This window comes from Amblyomma americanum, chromosome 7 (assembly GCF_052857255.1).
Source record: "Amblyomma americanum isolate KBUSLIRL-KWMA chromosome 7, ASM5285725v1, whole genome shotgun sequence".
Lineage (NCBI taxonomy): Eukaryota > Metazoa > Arthropoda > Arachnida > Ixodida > Ixodidae > Amblyomma > Amblyomma americanum.
In genome coordinates this window covers 55320620-55338206 of record NC_135503.1, presented here as the reverse complement: position 1 = coordinate 55338206, position 17587 = coordinate 55320620, and the positions used below count along the sequence as shown (strand labels likewise).

The window sequence follows — 17587 nt, the reverse complement described above, 5'->3', positions numbered from 1 at the left end:
AGGTTGACTGGGCAAAACCAAATAAATAACTGAAGGCATCTGTCTAAAGTGAGGCTCAATTGCCACCAGCCTTTGGCCGTCTGGTAAGACAATGGACCAAACAGAAGTCAAAAGAAGAGCGCCAGGCTTGTGACCATCTTTACAACATTTGACCAGAAAGCGAGTGCACTACTTCAAGGAGAGTGCATGCACAAATAACAGTGCCCTCAATGCTGTTGCTCATTCCCATGAGTTCACAGAGTCTGACATGTATGGATGCACGCAATCCGACAGTGCAGTGTGCTCCCCCAACTCCCCGCACAGTAGCACTTGATCTGCCAATTTGCAGAAGCATGTGTTGCACAAGTTCTTGCCAACCTCGCACTTGCTAGCTTGAAGTGCAGCAGGTGCCATAATATTTGCTCAGCCTCAAGGCACTGTGCCTGCCTGTTATAGGCATTGAGACAACACTTCCCCCAACAGCCTTTTTTATTTTTTTCTCAGCTGCCTCAGTGCGGACACAAAGAAACTGAGCAGCACTACTAAACAGGCTCAAAAGCTGGATGTGTACTAAGTAGCACACATAAAGTGATGTGTGCTTAATACTTTTTGTTCGGACGGGTTCTGTGCGAGTTGCGACCCTTGGCTAGCCTCATAGGTCCACAGCCAACACTTTACAGTAATGAAGATGCACATCTGCAGTAAAAAGCTTATGGAGCAGAATATATACGAGAACATCAAATTTCAGCGTGGTCTTTGCATGAAGCCTTGAAAAGACATATGAGGCCTAATTCCAAGTGTGTGATTTACACAGCACACCACAAGGTCTCAAGCAATGAGCCCCACACACAAAGGAATTCGATTTCTTACCCAAAGCCACATTGCGTAAACATATCACAGCAGCTGTACTTGATACTAAAGATCCCAGCACCCAGAAAATTTTTTAATCTTTCTGAGTAGTCACCAGACATGTGCAATGTTCAGCATCACCTAAGCAAGGTCCTTGCTTATGCTGTGAAGAGCTAAAGAAGTGAATTTACTAACTCTTTCCTGGGACTCAACTTCTGCTTGAGCAACGTGAAGGACTTTTGCTCTGCGGCTGTTCTGTTGCTGCAGTGACTCCACCAATCTGCACAAGTAGCTCAGCTTTCTGGTAAGCTTTTTCTTCCCTGGAAGTAAGACAGCAAAGAGCGCATGACAGCCACCTTTAGTAAGCACACTGTGGCCATGCTAGGCCCTTTAGACAGCAGGAAGGCCGGGCCTGCCTGAGCACCCACCAGTAAATCCTTCACAGGCTTTAAGCATGCACAACAAACGTGTCTGTAAGCTCTACAAACATCAAGCATGTATCCTTCATTGCAGTGCACGACAGCTTGTAAATGAAAGCACAGATCAGTGCTGCACACTCCTTGAAAGCAACAAACACAGCCACACACATGCAGCAGCGGCAAACATTACATTTTTGCCACATTTCCGCTGTACATAAAAATGACTCATTCAGCCAAAGCTGGGGACAAACGTGTTGCACTCAGCTGAGAGGCTGCATTAGCAGCACTGCAAATGCTGCACTTGTCTGAACCAATTGAGAAAGTGCCAAGAGACATCTTGTTGAACTCTCAAATGCGGAAATGATGGCAGCTTGATGACAGCTAACCAAATTTTCCTGATCTCATCTTAAACAGCTCCTAGCCCATAACTGTAGTGCAAAAGTGAACAGTGCAGAACTTGTGTTACAAATGCTTGTGACTAACTGACAATGAAATTAAAGTGTTTGAAGGGAGAGGCAGGCTACTGCGTTCGGTTTATAAGTGGTGTAAGCTTCTATGCAACTAACGTGGTATAAGATGGCAATCCTTGCCATTATTTGGAGCAAAATATCGCTTTCAGTGCCACATCAACTCAGACATGTCCAGCATACATGGACCAAATGACTATAAAGCAATGGTGGTAGCCGAGAGTGAGACTTGGGTATGGCATGCCACTGCCACTCCGAATGTGACAATGCAAAACAATTAAAAACCGGCTGCGCACACAAGCCCTTGCGGTACCCACTTCATCCATGACTGCAGTGCAAAGAATCCAATTACACAACTCGAGCATTTTACCTACTGTATGTATGCAGAAAAACAGCCTTCACGTTAAGCTGCTAAGGCTTCACATATCAGTACACACTGAACACACGCTATGAAAATGTTACCTTGTCACAAAGTTCATGCCTGCCCTGTCCAGCTTTGACCTTTGTTTCCCAGAAACATGTCGCGGAGCGGCGTCGACGACTTTTTCCCCCTCCCGCGCGGGGGAACGACATTCTCACCATAGCGCAGGAGGGGTCACTCAAAACTACTCCCCCCCCCTCCTAGCATTGTTGCCATACAGGTGGCAAGCGCTTGCAGCCCGGGCACTGTTCGCGGCCCCCAATGACTCCTCGTGGGATTAAGGCATTGTGCCAAATTCTTTCGACATTCCTTCATGTGTTCTTTTTTTTCTTTTTGGGAGCTGCATTCCTCTGTGCGTGGCTCCTGCAGAGTCTTTTTTTTTCCCCTGTGCTGTTTTTTTTTTCATTCTTTGCCATGCGAAGGGGGCGACGGGAATGCCGCGCACTGGCAGTTGGTCTGGAGATTTCGGTGCGTGCGGTCGTGAGTGAGGTCAGCCAGGGAAGTGGTCGGCAAGGAGCCTAGGCGGAGATCTGACACGTAGAGCGCGGCGACGGTGGTCCCGAAGATGCGAGGCCCAAATTCGCCCGTATCCACAAGCCCCCATCAGCCCCGCGACGAGCAACCGCATCCCGACGCTCCCTGCGACCGGACCTTGCCACTCGGCAGCTAAGCCATCATTTCTCACCACTCACTTCAACTCTTTTATCTTTGTATTTTTGCTTTCTGTGTTTCTCGTTGTAATCCTTTGTGCTGTATTTCCTTCTCCTAACATTTTTGCATAGCATAGCAATCGCCCTGATGTTTCTTTCTTTGTGTTAATTGTTATGTTAGCGTGTTCAATTGGTGCTTGTGTTATTTGCGTCACGTCAGTGTACGGCGCTACCTTGTCGGGCATATTGTAATACTTGGTTGTTGTTTGCCTAATTAAATTAATTCGCTACGGAACTTGCCTACGCCTCATGCCTCCGGTCAACGACTAATCAGGCGTGGCCCCTATCGCCGGTCAGCAGTCAAATCACAATCTTTCGCACGCGGGGTGGAGAAGTTTGTCGCTCCTCCCCCTCCGAACTTACGGAGAGTGCAGTGGAGGGCGGGTTGGGCTGATTAATTGTAACTTCGGCACCAACCAACACCACAGCCGCCCACGATATCTTGACAAACTGCCGTCCGCGACAGGACTTGCTGACCACGATTGGCCGTGACCGCGAGGCATAGCGTTCAAGTAATATCTAACGTACTGTCAGAACTGAGAACAAAGAACCGTTGGTGCAATGGCAGAGTTAGAAAAAATAATTGCTCTTGGGAAGCAGCTAGGCTTCGAGGGGGTCGTCCTCCAGGAATTCCTCAGAGATGAGCGTGCGAAACAGCGCGAGCACATGAAAGAAGAAGAGCAGCGGCTGCTCGAGGAGGAAGAAAGGGACAAGGCGCGCTCCGCTCGTCGAATGCTCGAACTGAACGCTGAACTACAAATTCTCCACGCGAGAGGCGAGGGTGGCGGGAGCGCTGCTTCAGATTCCGCTTCAGTTCAAAGTGAACCTACATCGCCTTTCACGGTCGTCAGTCCACATAAGCTAATGGCGCCGTTTAACAATAAAACGGACGACTTGGATGCGAACGAGTCGCAGAGGCGCAGAAGTGGCCGCGAGAACAGTGAGCTACTGCCCTTAGCACGTGCCTTGCGGAAGAGGCGTTGAGCGTTTCTGGCCGCATGCCGGGAGCGGATGCGGTAGACTATGACAAGGTCAAGCGAGCTCTTCTGCTTCGTTTCCGCTTGACGGAGGAGGGATTTCGACAGAAGTTCCGGACAGAAGCCCCCCACGCGCATGAAACCCCGTCCCAGTTCTTCTCCCAATAGAGAATTACTGGAAGCGGTGGGTACAGCTCTCTTCGTGCGAGCAGACCTGCGAGGGTATCAAGAGCCTCCTTTTGAGGGAGCAGTTTCTAGAGAACTGCACGCCGTCGATGGCGACCTTCCTGAAGGAGAAAACGGCGGGCGATCAGAATGAGCTGCTACAAAGGGCAGACAACTATGTCACTGCTAGGGGGTCCACATACTTTGGCCGGCGTGAACTGAAACGTGAGGACCAGCCCGTAGACAAGTCCTCCGACGCTGGCCGCAAGGGCCACCAGGGAAACCGCTACCCGCGGCAGTATCATCCCCACCACGCTGCTACATTTGCGCGCGACCAGGGCACGTCGCGGCGCATTGCAAGGAGAGCCGGAGAAATCCTGAGCAGGGCAATCGGGCACGCCCTGGAGCAAAAGACGTGTCGGCCTGCATTCAAAACGGCTATCTAGAGCTGAAAGATGGCCAGTTGCTGCCAGTGGTGAACCTCGGCAGGGCCCAAGAGTCCGGGGTCCTTCCCGTCGTTGAAGGCCTCATTGCTGGGCAGAGGATAAAGGTGTTGAGAGACACGGGGTGTAACATTGTTATTGTCAACCGAGACCTTGTAACAAAGTCCCAACTTACTGGCCGACACCGAGCCGTTTACCTGGTGGACCACTCGGTCAAAAGGCTACCCGAGGCGCGAATTCAAGTTGACACACCTTACTATAGGGGAGAGGTGCTGGCCGGATGTATGGAATCGCTACTGTTCGACCTAATTCTCGGGAATATCGACGGCGCCAGGCATCCGTCCGAGCCCGACGCGACTTGGAGGGGAATAGCCCTGAGTATCGAAGGGGCTGAAGCAGGTGCATCGGATCCCGTACAGAGACAGCCAAGTACCCCGGACGAGCTCGCACCCGCGGCGGCCGTGACCACCCGTCAACAGTCCAGGCAGCAATCGTCAGAGACGTTCCGCAAGTTACGAGTACCAACCGCGATGGCAGAAGTCACCCCGACACAGATTAGCCGAGACCAACAAGCGGACGAGACCCTCCGGTGTTGTTTTCAGATGCAGAGGGAAGAGGGAAAGGTCCGGTGCAAGGGAGGGGGCTCGTACACCTTTCTGCTAAGAGATGACATGCTCTATCGCCAGTTCCTACCAGAGTCAGGCTCGGGTACTTTACAGCTGGTTGTCCCCTTTCAGCACCGAAACAAGGTTCTCCGCCTCGCGCACTGCGGACTGATGGCAGGTCATTTGGGTCCCAAAAAGACTTGTGACTGCATTCTGGCTGATTTCTTCTGGCCCGGCGTGCATGGTGACGCTAGTCGGCTTGTGGCGTCGTGCGACAGCTGCCAGAAGACAGCCCCACGGGGATCAGTCAAAAAGGTGCCCCTTGAGAAAATGCCTCTTGTTGACACGCCGTTTCGCCGGGTGGCTATCGATATTATTGGGCCCCTCAAGCCCACAACTCGGAAGGGGAATCGCTAAATCATGACGCTAGTCGACTATGCGACCCGGTTCCCAGAGGCCGTCGCACTGCCCAGCATCGAGACCGAGCGGGTGGCCGAGGCTCTCTTACAAATTTTCGCCCGAGTGGGTGTTCCGGAGGAGATGTTGAGCGACCGAGGATCGAATTTCACCTTGGAACTCATGGCAGAAGTGGGCCGTCTGCTGTCTCTTCGCCTGCAGACCACCTCGCCCTACCACCCGATGGCCAACGGCCTTGTGGAAAGGCTCAACGGGACGCTCAAGAAGATGCTCCGCCGCATGTGCACAGAACAGCCCAAGGAGTGGGATCGGTTTATCGAGCCGCTTTTGTTCGCCTACAGGGAGGTCCCCCAGGCAAGCACTGGGTTCTCCCCGTTCGAGCTTTTGTACGGGCGGAACGTGTGAGGCCCCCTCACTATACTGAAGGAATTGTGGACGGGGGACAAACTGGAAGAGGAGACCAAGACGGCCTACCAGTGTGTGACTGACCTGCGAGAGAGGCTCGAAATGACCTGTCAGATGGCACATGAGGCTCTAGAAGAGGCAGGTGAGCGATACAAGCGATATTACGACCGCGGGTCTAAATCGAGGGCATTACAGGTTGGAGACCAGGTGCTCTTACTGCTCCCCACCGAGCACAATAAGCTCACGATGAAATGGAAGGGCCCCTATGTGGTTAAAGGGAAAAAGGGAGAAGTCGACTACGTGGTAGATGTTGAGGGCAACCCAAAAACATTCCGTGTCAATATGCTGAAGAAATACTTCAGCCGGGTCCCTGAAACCGACTCTCACGTGCCGGTGGTTGCGGCGGTAGCCTCCAATATAGACGATGGGGCGCTGGTGTGGCCTCTCGGGGAACAAGACAACCGCGATGTCGCGGCGTCCGAGAACCTGACCCCACCACAGGCACAGGAGCTGCGGTCCCTCATTTCTCGACATAAGGAGCTGTTTTTTGATCGGCCCGGATACACCACGTGGGCTGTGTGCAACTTGGCCATTCAAGTCAAGCAGTTGAGACGGAGTGCTTGGCCATTGTATGGGCTATCAAGCGCTTCAATTTCTACCTCTACGGCAAACGATTCACCTACCAGACAGATCATCAGCCACTGAAATATCTGAACGAGACTCAGTTTATGAATTCACGGCTGCTTCGCTGGGCGCTGCTCCTACAGGAGTACGACTTCGGGGTCGAGAGCATTAAGGGAAAAGACAACGTCGGCGCAGACTACCTCAGCCGGGTGTGAATAGCCATGGGGTGAACTAAACGCGTTGTGATGGCCCAGTTTCACCCTTAGCTAGAAATTTCTTTTTATTGTTATTTTGTGCATTGTTGGTAGTGTTTTGAAATGTTATGCAGCGCAAGATGTTTGCGTGTGGCCGTGTTTCAGTGTTGGACTGTTACAACCGAATGTGCAGTGTCGAACTGTTTTGATTAACTGGGACGTGACTACGTGAGGTGTGGCAGTGCGTGAGGCGTGTGTCGGTGCGCTATCCTGCGAGCCTTCGTGGAAAACTGGTGATACGACGAGGTGGTGCACGCTGGTGACAGTGATGTGCGCGTCTTTCATCTGAGGTGGCTTGTCCGCCAGGAGCGTGTGTGCATGCACGAAATTTGCGTTTTGTTTGTGAATGTTATTGAGAATATCATTCTTTTTTTCATGGGGGTTGTGTCACAAAGTTCATGCCTGCCCTGTCCAGCTTTGACCTTTGTTTCCCAAAAACATGTCGCGGAACTGCATCGACGACTTTTTCCCCCTCCCCCGCGGGGGAACGGCATTCTCACCATAGCGCTGGAGGTTCGCGGCCCCCAATGACTCCTCGTGGGATTAAGGCATTGTGCCGAATTCTTTCGACATTCCTTCATGTGTTCTTTTTTTTTCTTTTTGGGAGCTGCATTCCTCTGTGCGTGGCTCCTGAAGAGCCTTTTTTTTTCCCTGTGTTCTTTCTTTTTTCATTCTTTGCCATGCGAAGGGGGCGACGGGAACGCCGCGCGCTGGCAGTTGGTCTGGAGATTTCGGTGCGTGCAGTCGTGAGTGAGGTCAGCCAGGGAAGTGGTCGGCAAGAAGCCTAGGCGGAGATCTGACACGTAGAGCGCGGCGACGGTGGTCCTGAAGACACGAGGCCCAAGTTCGCCCGTATCCGCTAGCCCCCATCAGCCCCGCGACGAGCAACCGCAGCCCGACGCTCCCTGCGACCGGACCTTGCCACTCCACAGCTAAGCCATCAGTTCTCACCACTCACTTCAACTCTTTTATCTTAGTATTTTTGCTTTCTGTGTTTCTCGTTGTAATCCTTTGTACTGTATTTCCGTCTCGTAACATTTTTGTATAGCATAGCAATCGCCCTGATGTTTCTTTCTTTGTGTTAATTGTTGTGTTAACATGTTCAATTGGTGCTTGTGTTATTTGCGCCACGTCAATGTACGGCGCTACCTTGTCGGGCATATTGTAATACTTGGTTGTTGTTTGCCTAATTAAATTAATTCGCTACGGAACTTGCCTGCGCCTCATGCCTCCGGTCAACGACTAATTAGGCATGGCCCCTATCGACGGTCAGCAGTCGAATCAAAATCTTTCGCACGCGGGGTGGAGAAGTTTGTCGCTCCTCCCCCTCCGAACTTACGGAGAGTGCAGTGGTGGGCAGGTTGGCCCGATTAATTGTAACTTCGGCGCCAACCAACACCACAGCCGCCCACGATATCTTGACATACCTATATGCCTAGCGCTGACTGGTTTTTGTTTAAAATGCTAGTTTGGGCAGGGTTGCAGCATAGATGATACGGCACAGAAGTATGCTGCTCAAGGACATCATTTTGTGCAGATGGTATATAAAACATAAAACCATGGGCAAAACAGCAAACTTCAGGGAAACTCTGCAGGCATGAAGAAAACAAAACCAAGTCGAGCATTCCTTTCTTTTTGTCCAGATGTCAACACAGCCCACAACCAGCAGTTCATGGTGCTGAGTATAACTGGGCGTTTTGCACTAGGGACATGCGTGTTGTCACGTCTGACGAACTATTCCTTTTGTTCTTTTTAAAGCTTCAACATACATTTCTGTCCTGTTGAATGCACTATTCAAAACTGGTACTAAAATGTTTTTTCTCCTTCGTACCAGTAGCAAATGTTGTAACAATGCTTTGCTTTAAACGAAAACTTTTTTTCATATGGAATAGCTTTTTCAAACCACACACAAGCCTGCCAGGCCTTGGATGACCACACAACATGATCGTGCACAGGTCATAAAACATTTCACTGACCACTAGCCACATTCAAGAATAAACATTTTTGCCATGCTTGCACAGTGTTCACAGACCCTTTGAAAAACTCTAAAACCTTCCGTGCACAGTGATGGCCCCTTTGCCTTGGTGGCATGGACAATCCTTGAGGCAGACATTAGATGCAGAGCTGACCTGAAGAGTTGAGATAATGCAGCGAGTCTTTCCTTCATGCTTCTGTCAGCTGTCAGTCACACTGGAGGAATGAAGTGCACCCTTGCCAAGTCACTGCCTCGTACGTGCATGCCATGTGATGCACCTGTCACGTGTTGGAGTTGTGACAGAAGGGATGAAGCACAGCTCTGACAAGTCATTGCTCAGCAGGTCCGTGCAGTTCATAAGCCTTACAATACAAGCCCCCGTGCTGCACCTAACTACCGACCAAAGGGCAGGCCGTGCCACCAGGGTAATGGAGTTTCCACTGTGCAGAAAAGCAGACTTTCAGAGTTTTGCAAATAGTCTATACACCCTATCTTGACCCATTATGCAAGATGCTTGCACACACTGATGTGCTATGCACAAGACAATGATTATGCAAGTTGATGACGATATCGAATTTCTATGGCACAAGGGGAGCTTGGCCAAAGAGCGCCGCGGCACGAGATATTTTTCTTTTATGCAAGGGTGGGTCACAGGCCCATTTTCCAAGAAGCCAAGTACCAGGCCAGGGAAAAACTTGTACGAATTGCATCACCGGTGGCTCTGGCAGCAGAACTGTGCAAGTTATTCAAAAACAATTTGCAACACAACGGACAGAAGCCATAAGCCAGGTTTACAAGTAAGGATGAGAGTTGTGCAAATGCATATTGTTTTCACCCTTAATTCTGCACTTATTTATGAACTACTTGCATGCAGCACACCTTTCACTTTTTTTTTTCTTCTGTTCTTTTCTTGAAAACATTCTCGCCTTAATATGGTCCCTGCATTCCCCCTTCCATGCTATATGTTTCTAGGGGTGGCCCCATACCACTACAAGATCTTCCCCTAATGTACAATCAGATAACGGACTATGGGCTGGTTATGGCTCACACCTTCCCATGAACTGCAGCAGATGAGAAATGCTAGAGCCTTTTTGATTGTGGCGGACCTTAGAGTTTTGGCAGCCCTGTTGGCAAATGTGAAAAAGTGAAGGTCAGAGCAGATTAGCCAAATGCGCTGCCTTTCGTCACACTACATTCACTAACGTGGCATCCAAAGGTCCGGGGTCCGCAGCCAGAAAAACAAAAAGCTCTGGCATTTCTCGTCCACTGCAGTCCATGGGCCCAGCACAGGCTTCATGCACCGGAAGTTGGACATCGTGCTATGCCTGGTCAAAACCAGTCCATTGTCCACTGTCTGAATGCACCGTTAAAAGCTGAAAGCCAAGTCAAGTTCTCCCACCTCACACCTGATCGCATCTCTTTCCCAAGCAACCACAGATATCCGCTCGACGTCCGAACTAAATTTGAACGTCCTGTGACGAGATTGGACGTCCGTCGGACATACGAACAGAATCCGGTTTTGGATATACTTATTCGTACGTTCATCGGATGTACGAACAGTGTCCGGTTTTGTATATCCGCATGAAAGACGAAGCGCACGCCTGAGGTATCTACGGCTGAGTATTTTACCAGGACATGAGTATGGACGTTTTTTTATTTTTTGCAGAGAAAATTTCCGCCTTTCATGTATGTATATTTTGTATTCTTTTTATCGAGAAAGACATCCCGGAAATAAATTTTGTGAATTTTATGGGCAAGTTGGCTCGAAATCGCATTAATTCAAACTGCATATCTGCTTGCATAAAATTTTTTGCATCAGCCACAGGATACGGTTGTAAATTGGCCCAATTCCACAATCCTTTCTGTAGTGCAAGGGCCGCCAATGACCCAAAATAATTTAAGGGTGGAAGCAGGTGTTGCACAATTTTGAAGCATCTCAGTTAGTAATTCTAAGTTTATAATATCTCTACAAATTATCGAAATTGTGCGACATCATGTACGCTTTGTTCGTTAAACTTGCAATTGAAAGCATTCATAAATTCAAAACTCCCGCCAAATACTCCTGTCATCATCATCATGTATGTCAGTTTGCGGTCAGTCCAATCCAATCTTACAGTCAACATTGCGGCACCGTTGCACCGTTGTCATTTTGTTGTGTAGCGTGGTGCTGCTTTAGACCTTTGTTATTACCAAAGCGTGGTTTTGTTTGGTCTGCGGACAAAAGTGGTGTGGCACTTCAGCAATTCGAAAGACGCAGGAAGTGCCTGAAGCTCTTCTGGAACACTGGAATGCCGTACTACGCCGACTTTGGATGAAAGAAGGCTTAGTGTGAATGCCATAGGTGGTTGCCTATGAAGGTGAGTAGTACACTGCTTGAAAATTATTTTTTGGCAATGCAGAAGGATCATATAGCATTTGTTCGTAAGAGACGGGTTGAAAGCACGAGGCAATGGCTTCTTAGCCGCGAACATCACATTCTTTCCGCGACAAATGTGATATACTGTGCCAATTCACTTTCTACCATTGCTAGAGATAATCTGATTTAGGTGCACTTTTTGCTCAAAATCTTTTCATCATAATCAGTTTCACAGTTTTTTATACTTCATCTACTACTTTTCATGTCATGCTTTATGTGTTGAAAAATGAGTGCTATTTCACTATTTCCTGCGTGATCTGTTCTTTTGCGGTGACGTGAAGATAGCATTGTTGGCACTGGCTATGCTCCGAGACTTGTTGAATACATAAATGCATTTGTAATCATGTCACACTGGATTTGAAACAGTTGATATTCAGTACATGAAGTGCCGCGATGGCGTAGAGCGATGGCGTAGAGGTAGAACATCCGCCTCGCGTGCAAGAGGACCGGGGCTCAAATCCTGGTGCCGCGCAATTCTCCACCGGGTTTAAAAAAAAAAAAAAAATCCGCGTGTCGATGGAATTGCATAACCAGGCCTGGAGTGCGGCCTTATCTCGGTGACCAGAACCGACAACGCACTCTCTCACCAGAGCAGGATTTGGCCACCCTGGTGTAGTACTTGGCCACAACCTTCTATGATCAAACCAATTAACCCTCGGCCCTCAGTCCCCAGCGGCTGCAGAGCAACTGACCACGGCGGCGGTCAGACCTGTGACGCAGCGGAGGGTGCTAAGAATCTCTGGCTCCGGACAGGCCGCCATTGGAATCTGAACCTGGCAACGTTTAACGCTAGAACTTTAGCTAGTGAGGCTAGCCTAGCAGTGCTGTTCGAGGAACTAGCGGGAATTAAATGGGATGTGATAGGGCTTAGCGAAGTTAGGAGGACAGGTGAGGCGTATACAGTACTAAAGGACGGACACATACTGTGCTATCGCGGGTTAGAGGGCAGACGAGAACTAGGTGTGGGTTTCCTCATTAATAACGACATACTAGTCGAAATCAAGAGGAAGAAATGGGCTTGGGCTGGGCATGTGATGCGAAGGGAAGATAACAGCTGGTCATTAAGGGTAACGGAGTGGATTCCAAGAGAAAGTAAGCGTAGCAGGGGGCGGCAGAAGGTTAGATGGGCGGATGAGATTAAGAAGTTTGCAGGCAAAGGGTGGATGCAGCTGGCAAAGGATAGGGTTAATTGGAGAGACATGGGAGAGGCATTTGCCCTGCAGTGGGTGTAGTAGGGCTGATGATGATGATGATGATGACATGAAGTGCCATTCAGCTTCCTTTGGTAAAACAGTGTCTGGTAAAACAGTGTCGTTGTCTAGTGATAGCAGTATCAGTAAGAAAACATGCATGATATAAAAGTTATACTACACACCTAAATTTTATTGCCAATATTCTTATTCTTTCTACATTCATTAAAAGGCTACAAATTTTGATGTAAAATGCTTGCTTGAGACTTGATAGGTAATAGGAGTGCTCCGTAAACACTTCTGTTAATTGGTCGATGATTCCTTAGGCTACTGATTTTCGCACGAGTTTGACAAGACTGATGTTTGTTGCTTTGTCTTTTCAGAAACTCTGTGGGTGGGAAGATTATGGATGTGCTTTCCAAGCTCGTCGTACCTGAAGTCAGATATTTACCGAATATAAGCCACTCCTCTGCTTATGTACATCAACGGCAATAAAATATACCTGCTGTACTTAAAACTGTTTTCCATTTTATTGCCTTGCGGGAGAGAAAAAAGCATGAATGCACCATATATGCAAATATCTGAGAAAGATCCGGCAACGGACGTCCTCAAACTAACGTCCGATGGCAAGACAAACGTATACCTTTGGACTCCCATCGGACAGCTGACGGACGTCCACTGACTGTTTGCGGATGTTCAGCGGACATCCGGAACATACGAAACGGACCTTCGTCGGCCGTCCAGTGGATATTTGTGGTTGCTTGGGTTCATGCCTGGAAGTTCCAACTCGGAGCACTTCAATGCAACGCCTGACCGTGCATCTCAGCACATCGAATTCAGAAATTCCTAGCCATGGTGTCACCCGACTCTGACACAAACTAGACTTCTTCTCTAGTGTGCCCATCACACCCGAGAGCAAAGTCTGAATAAGGACAGTACCGGATGGCCACTGTTGTATCACAAAAAACAAGTTAGTCTGCTGTAATCTGGCACAAAACGCCCAATGCACTGAACCAAATATGTCTAACATCCACCAAACTGCAAAAAAAAACACCTAATCTTTTTTCAAAAACAGTATCCACAGTACAAGGTATCAGCGCACTATGGAAATTCCTATAGCAGAACTTTAGGGGCCAAAAAAATTGGGTCCCGAGAGCCAGTTTTCGTTGCTGCTGGAATCATTCATAATGAACATGAGCAGTGACCTCTCAAGCATATCTTAACTCGAATTAACACCCAAGTCATTCTGTACTACAGGCATAAGGATACTGAAAACTGAATATTAAGGATCCCAATCTTTTTTTTTTTTTAGTGCAACGGAAAACTAAAGTGTCCAAGGCGCTCGATTCCAAAACATTTCTTTCTCAGAAGCACTGTAGGAGATTTACCCAGAATTACTCTATCAGTGGATGCATCCACCTTTAAGTATCCCAATGCTGGAAACTATGATCTGCAAGCGCAATAGCAAATGCAAAATGGCAAAAGTGGTATAACAATCCGAGCCAGCAGACAGTAATCCAACAGATTTAATATAGCGCAGTGTCCATTTGAATTTCCATAACCAAAGCTATCAACCCACAGAGATACACACCCTGCTGACAATAATTTAAACACTATGATACCATCAAGTAGCAAAACCTCAAAGCACTTAACTGACAATGCAAAGGAAGTGTTGCTTTTCATCAAAGGGCACAATGTAGAGAGTGTAAGCTATAATAAAATATGGCAGACACTTATGAAAGGAAAAAAACAAGGCCCTTACAACATATAAGCAATATTTTATCGAGATGCGGCCACATAATGGGATACAACATAATGGCAGTGTCTTCGATATTACATAGCCCAATTCTAACAATATGAGGAAACATCTTTCATTTCCATCACAACCTTATGACATGTATTTGTCAGTACTTGGTCCCTTCATTAACTCAGCCCTGATCCACCTCGAAACATCACTGGCACATGAAGACCTTGTTAACGTTGTTGTAGAGAAAAACAGGAAGGCTGAAAGAAAAATGCACATACTCTGAGCTGCACAGCGGCGCATGTCCTCCAGAACGCTGCAAGTAATGCCACATAGAGTTAGCAATGTCCATTTCAGACATCCCAAACAGGCTTACGTTTCATCGTTCCCTATAATGTCGAAGACATGTTTCTTGTCCTGTTAAGAGAAGAGAACAGGGCATTGGTCGGATTACTCCTTTATAGATATAAAAAAAAACATACGTTTGCAAACTATCTTCATACGGCTGCTGCACAGCCACTCATTGCAACAAATGTTCCAAAAGAGGGCTCCACATGTGCAATAAAGTCCTGCAAAAGACCATTAGTTGAAGGGGCTATAACATCATTTCTCAGACTCAAGATATTTATTGAATTTTGTTCGCTATGCATCTCTGAACAAATGGGCAATATATGAGCTCATTTGGTGCAGCGAGTAATTTGTAATTGAGTATTTAGTGGTTCTCCTGAACCGAGTAGCAGTCAGGCAACACTGGCGCACTCGCGATCTATGATGACATAAAGCAGTGGTCACGTGCTTGCTCACGCCCAAGTGAATGAACTTCTTACTACGCGCAGTCAGCACAGGGAAGTGGGTTGTTCATTGTTTGGGCTAGAGGAGCAGAGGGGCGAAGGGGGGAAGTCATGACAGGGGGACAAAGGCAACAAAGGATTGTATCATTCCTTTTTCTGTCTAGCTTCTGCCCGATCTCGGCGACTTCAACACAACGTGCCACAGCCGCACTCAAGTAGGCACGCACTCTGCTCTGCACCGACCGAGTGCGCGGCAGTTTTGCAGCAAACGACAGTGCTCTGCCAGTTTAGAGCATCACTCGGGCTGCTTATATGGCTGTCGCTGCCAGAGGGAGGGGCTTTGAGCCTATAACTTCCAACTGCAATTTCTCGCTCAAATGCGCGCACAGAGACCTACTTCTTTCTTTAGATATGCGTAACAATGTCGTGGCTAGTATCTGCCATGTAAAACCACAGTTTGTTGGTACATCATGTCATAAGCAAGGAAGGTATAAAAAACTGCCAATATGTCAACTTTAGAAAATGAAAATGTCGCAAGTATTTTCAGTGAGCAGAGCAGTTTTATCCCCCTTGCAAGTCCCATCTGTAAGAGTACTGGTTACAACCTCTAATGCATCCATGGTCCTTACAAACACAAGCGACGAGTACACGCCCAAATTTATTTAAAGTCATTATACGGGCATCATGATAATTCCTGCAACCCAGACAGAAACGATATCTGATAGTAAAATAAAAAGAACTGATTAGTGCAAAATCTTGTCAGGAAATACAGCTGTTCTTGGTTGGCAACTCGGAAAGAAGCCGTAAACTAGCGTGTGAGCACACAAGCAGAGAGAATCTGTCAGAAACGCCGATAAAAATGGCACCATTTGCAACGAAAATGCAGAAGTGTCTCATCTGACTAAATTCTGACTAAAACATCTGCTACTAGACACGTGGTTGTTTCTAACAAAGTTGTATGCTAATCTGCATGGGAATGCGGATAAGAATGCATTTCTCAGGTGAATGAGTCTGGCAGACTCGATCAGTGCTGCATGGCAGTAATGCTAATGCCATAAAATCTGTACATATGGAACAGCGCAAATGGCATTATAAATTTAAGCAGTAAGCGCTTGATGGCATTAAATTTGCCCATGTGGCACAGGTGTCAGGGCCTACTTTTAATTTTTTTTTACATAAAGCTTACTCACTCCAGCACAACCATATATCATGACAAGACCTGAGTAACAAAATGCTGCTCACTCCTGTTACATTTCAATTCACGCCTGCCTTTGCTCACAGCCTCGTCGACTTCGTGTTTCAATCAAATATGTATTGAAAACCCCAAATGGCACTTGTGGACATCGGACATACTCCCATGTGAATGACTTTGCATATAGTTTTGAACTGCAACTTTGTTTAAGCTGACGCAGCTGCTGGACCTTATTTGTTAGGTACTTAGTTCAATCCTGAACGTGTGCCATAAGCCAAAACTATCAGTAACAGCTCTGTCGATGGGGGCACTAAAGAGGTTTGAAGCAGGGGGTCGATCTGTTACTTCATGTCGCAGGCGTACAAGGCTCCATATTACAAGTAACCGAGCTAGACATAATATGGGCTTTCGCGCACTAGTCTATAGCACTCAAACAGCACATTCCGCAGTGCCTTACTTCGATCTACCGTAAGAGTGTTCATCCAAGAAAGCCTGTTTTGAGCATGTAGTGTACTGATTTAATGTCTTGCACTCGAAGGGGTATCGTTCTTGCCCACTTCATTGCCTGCCTCAGCGTCGGCAACAGGCAAAACTGCCAACCTGCTATCCTTGCACGACACAGCGGTGCGTCGCTACATTTGCCCATCACTAGGAAGCAGAGCAGCAAAACAGAGACACACGGTGAAGCACAATGCAAAACATCTTTGGGCATATTAATGTCTTAAAAAGCAAAAATTTTAGGAAGAATGGAGTGCCTGCAAAATTATGCCAAAGTCCCTTTGAACAAAGGAGAGGCACTCTGGGCACCATAGGCTGACGTCTCTTTTTTTCAAAAACCCAGACGTCAACGGCAGATGCCAGATGCACTATGAAGTGCACTGCTCGTGCAATGTAGACAAGTGTGTGCGCAGTCATGATACCGGTGGTACAGGTAGGAGACGAGATATTTTTATTCTATATACTCTCATAATAAACGCGCAATTCTTTCAAAGTAGAAATCGCACTAATTATATGGAAGGTGCATTTACCACATAGGGTAGAATTATTTTTCTTTTCAGAATTTAACGACTTACGCATGCACTACACTTATTACGGATGCGCGTTCGTTATGTGCGTCGTTCAATTCCTGCGCCGAACTCGGAAATGATCACGCGTCCAGTGGAAGAACACATGGAACAAAAAGTATGCTGTCCACTCGTACTTGCGGGTTTAATCTTGATCGCATTCTAAAACCTTCCCATCCAAGCAGCTTTACGTCCGAGAACCGCGTGAGTTGCGCGCCCGTACTTTTGATAATAAAAAGAAGCTCAACGCCGCGCTAAGTCTTGATTTCAGCCGTTCGAGATATAATCCTAAAGATAACAAGTTTTACGAATCCACACATATTTACCTTACCCGAGATGACACCTCAAAGCGCCAGTGAAGATGTTTCCACGACTCAACGCGCGCTGCAACCGTAGAGCAACTCGGGAGCGAATTACGACGTTACTGGGCGATATGTGCTCAGTCCATTTACAGCTGGGCTAATTCGGCCGTTTCGGGAA

General features: G+C 47.7%; 2 protein-coding genes across 5 annotated transcripts in view; both read right to left on the bottom strand.

Annotated features, from left to right (window-relative positions):
- Positions 1-17459, bottom strand: part of LOC144099150 (uncharacterized) — a 271400-nt gene extending 253941 nt beyond the window's left edge. The window contains exon 1 of the mRNA XM_077632265.1: positions 17439-17459. The gene's annotated coding sequence lies outside the window, so the exon portion shown is untranslated. The remainder of the gene's footprint in view (positions 1-17438) is intronic.
- Positions 1-17587, bottom strand: part of LOC144099151 (uncharacterized) — a 78797-nt gene that overhangs the window by 60183 nt on the left and 1027 nt on the right. For all 4 annotated transcript variants that reach the window (XM_077632269.1, XM_077632266.1, XM_077632267.1 and 1 more), the window contains exons 2-4: positions 14437-14477; positions 14342-14376; positions 1024-1148 (exon numbers count right to left, since the gene is read on the bottom strand). In XM_077632269.1, the coding sequence (XP_077488395.1) occupies positions 1024-1148; positions 14342-14376; positions 14437-14477 (201 nt within the window). The remainder of the gene's footprint in view (positions 1-1023; positions 1149-14341; positions 14377-14436; positions 14478-17587) is intronic.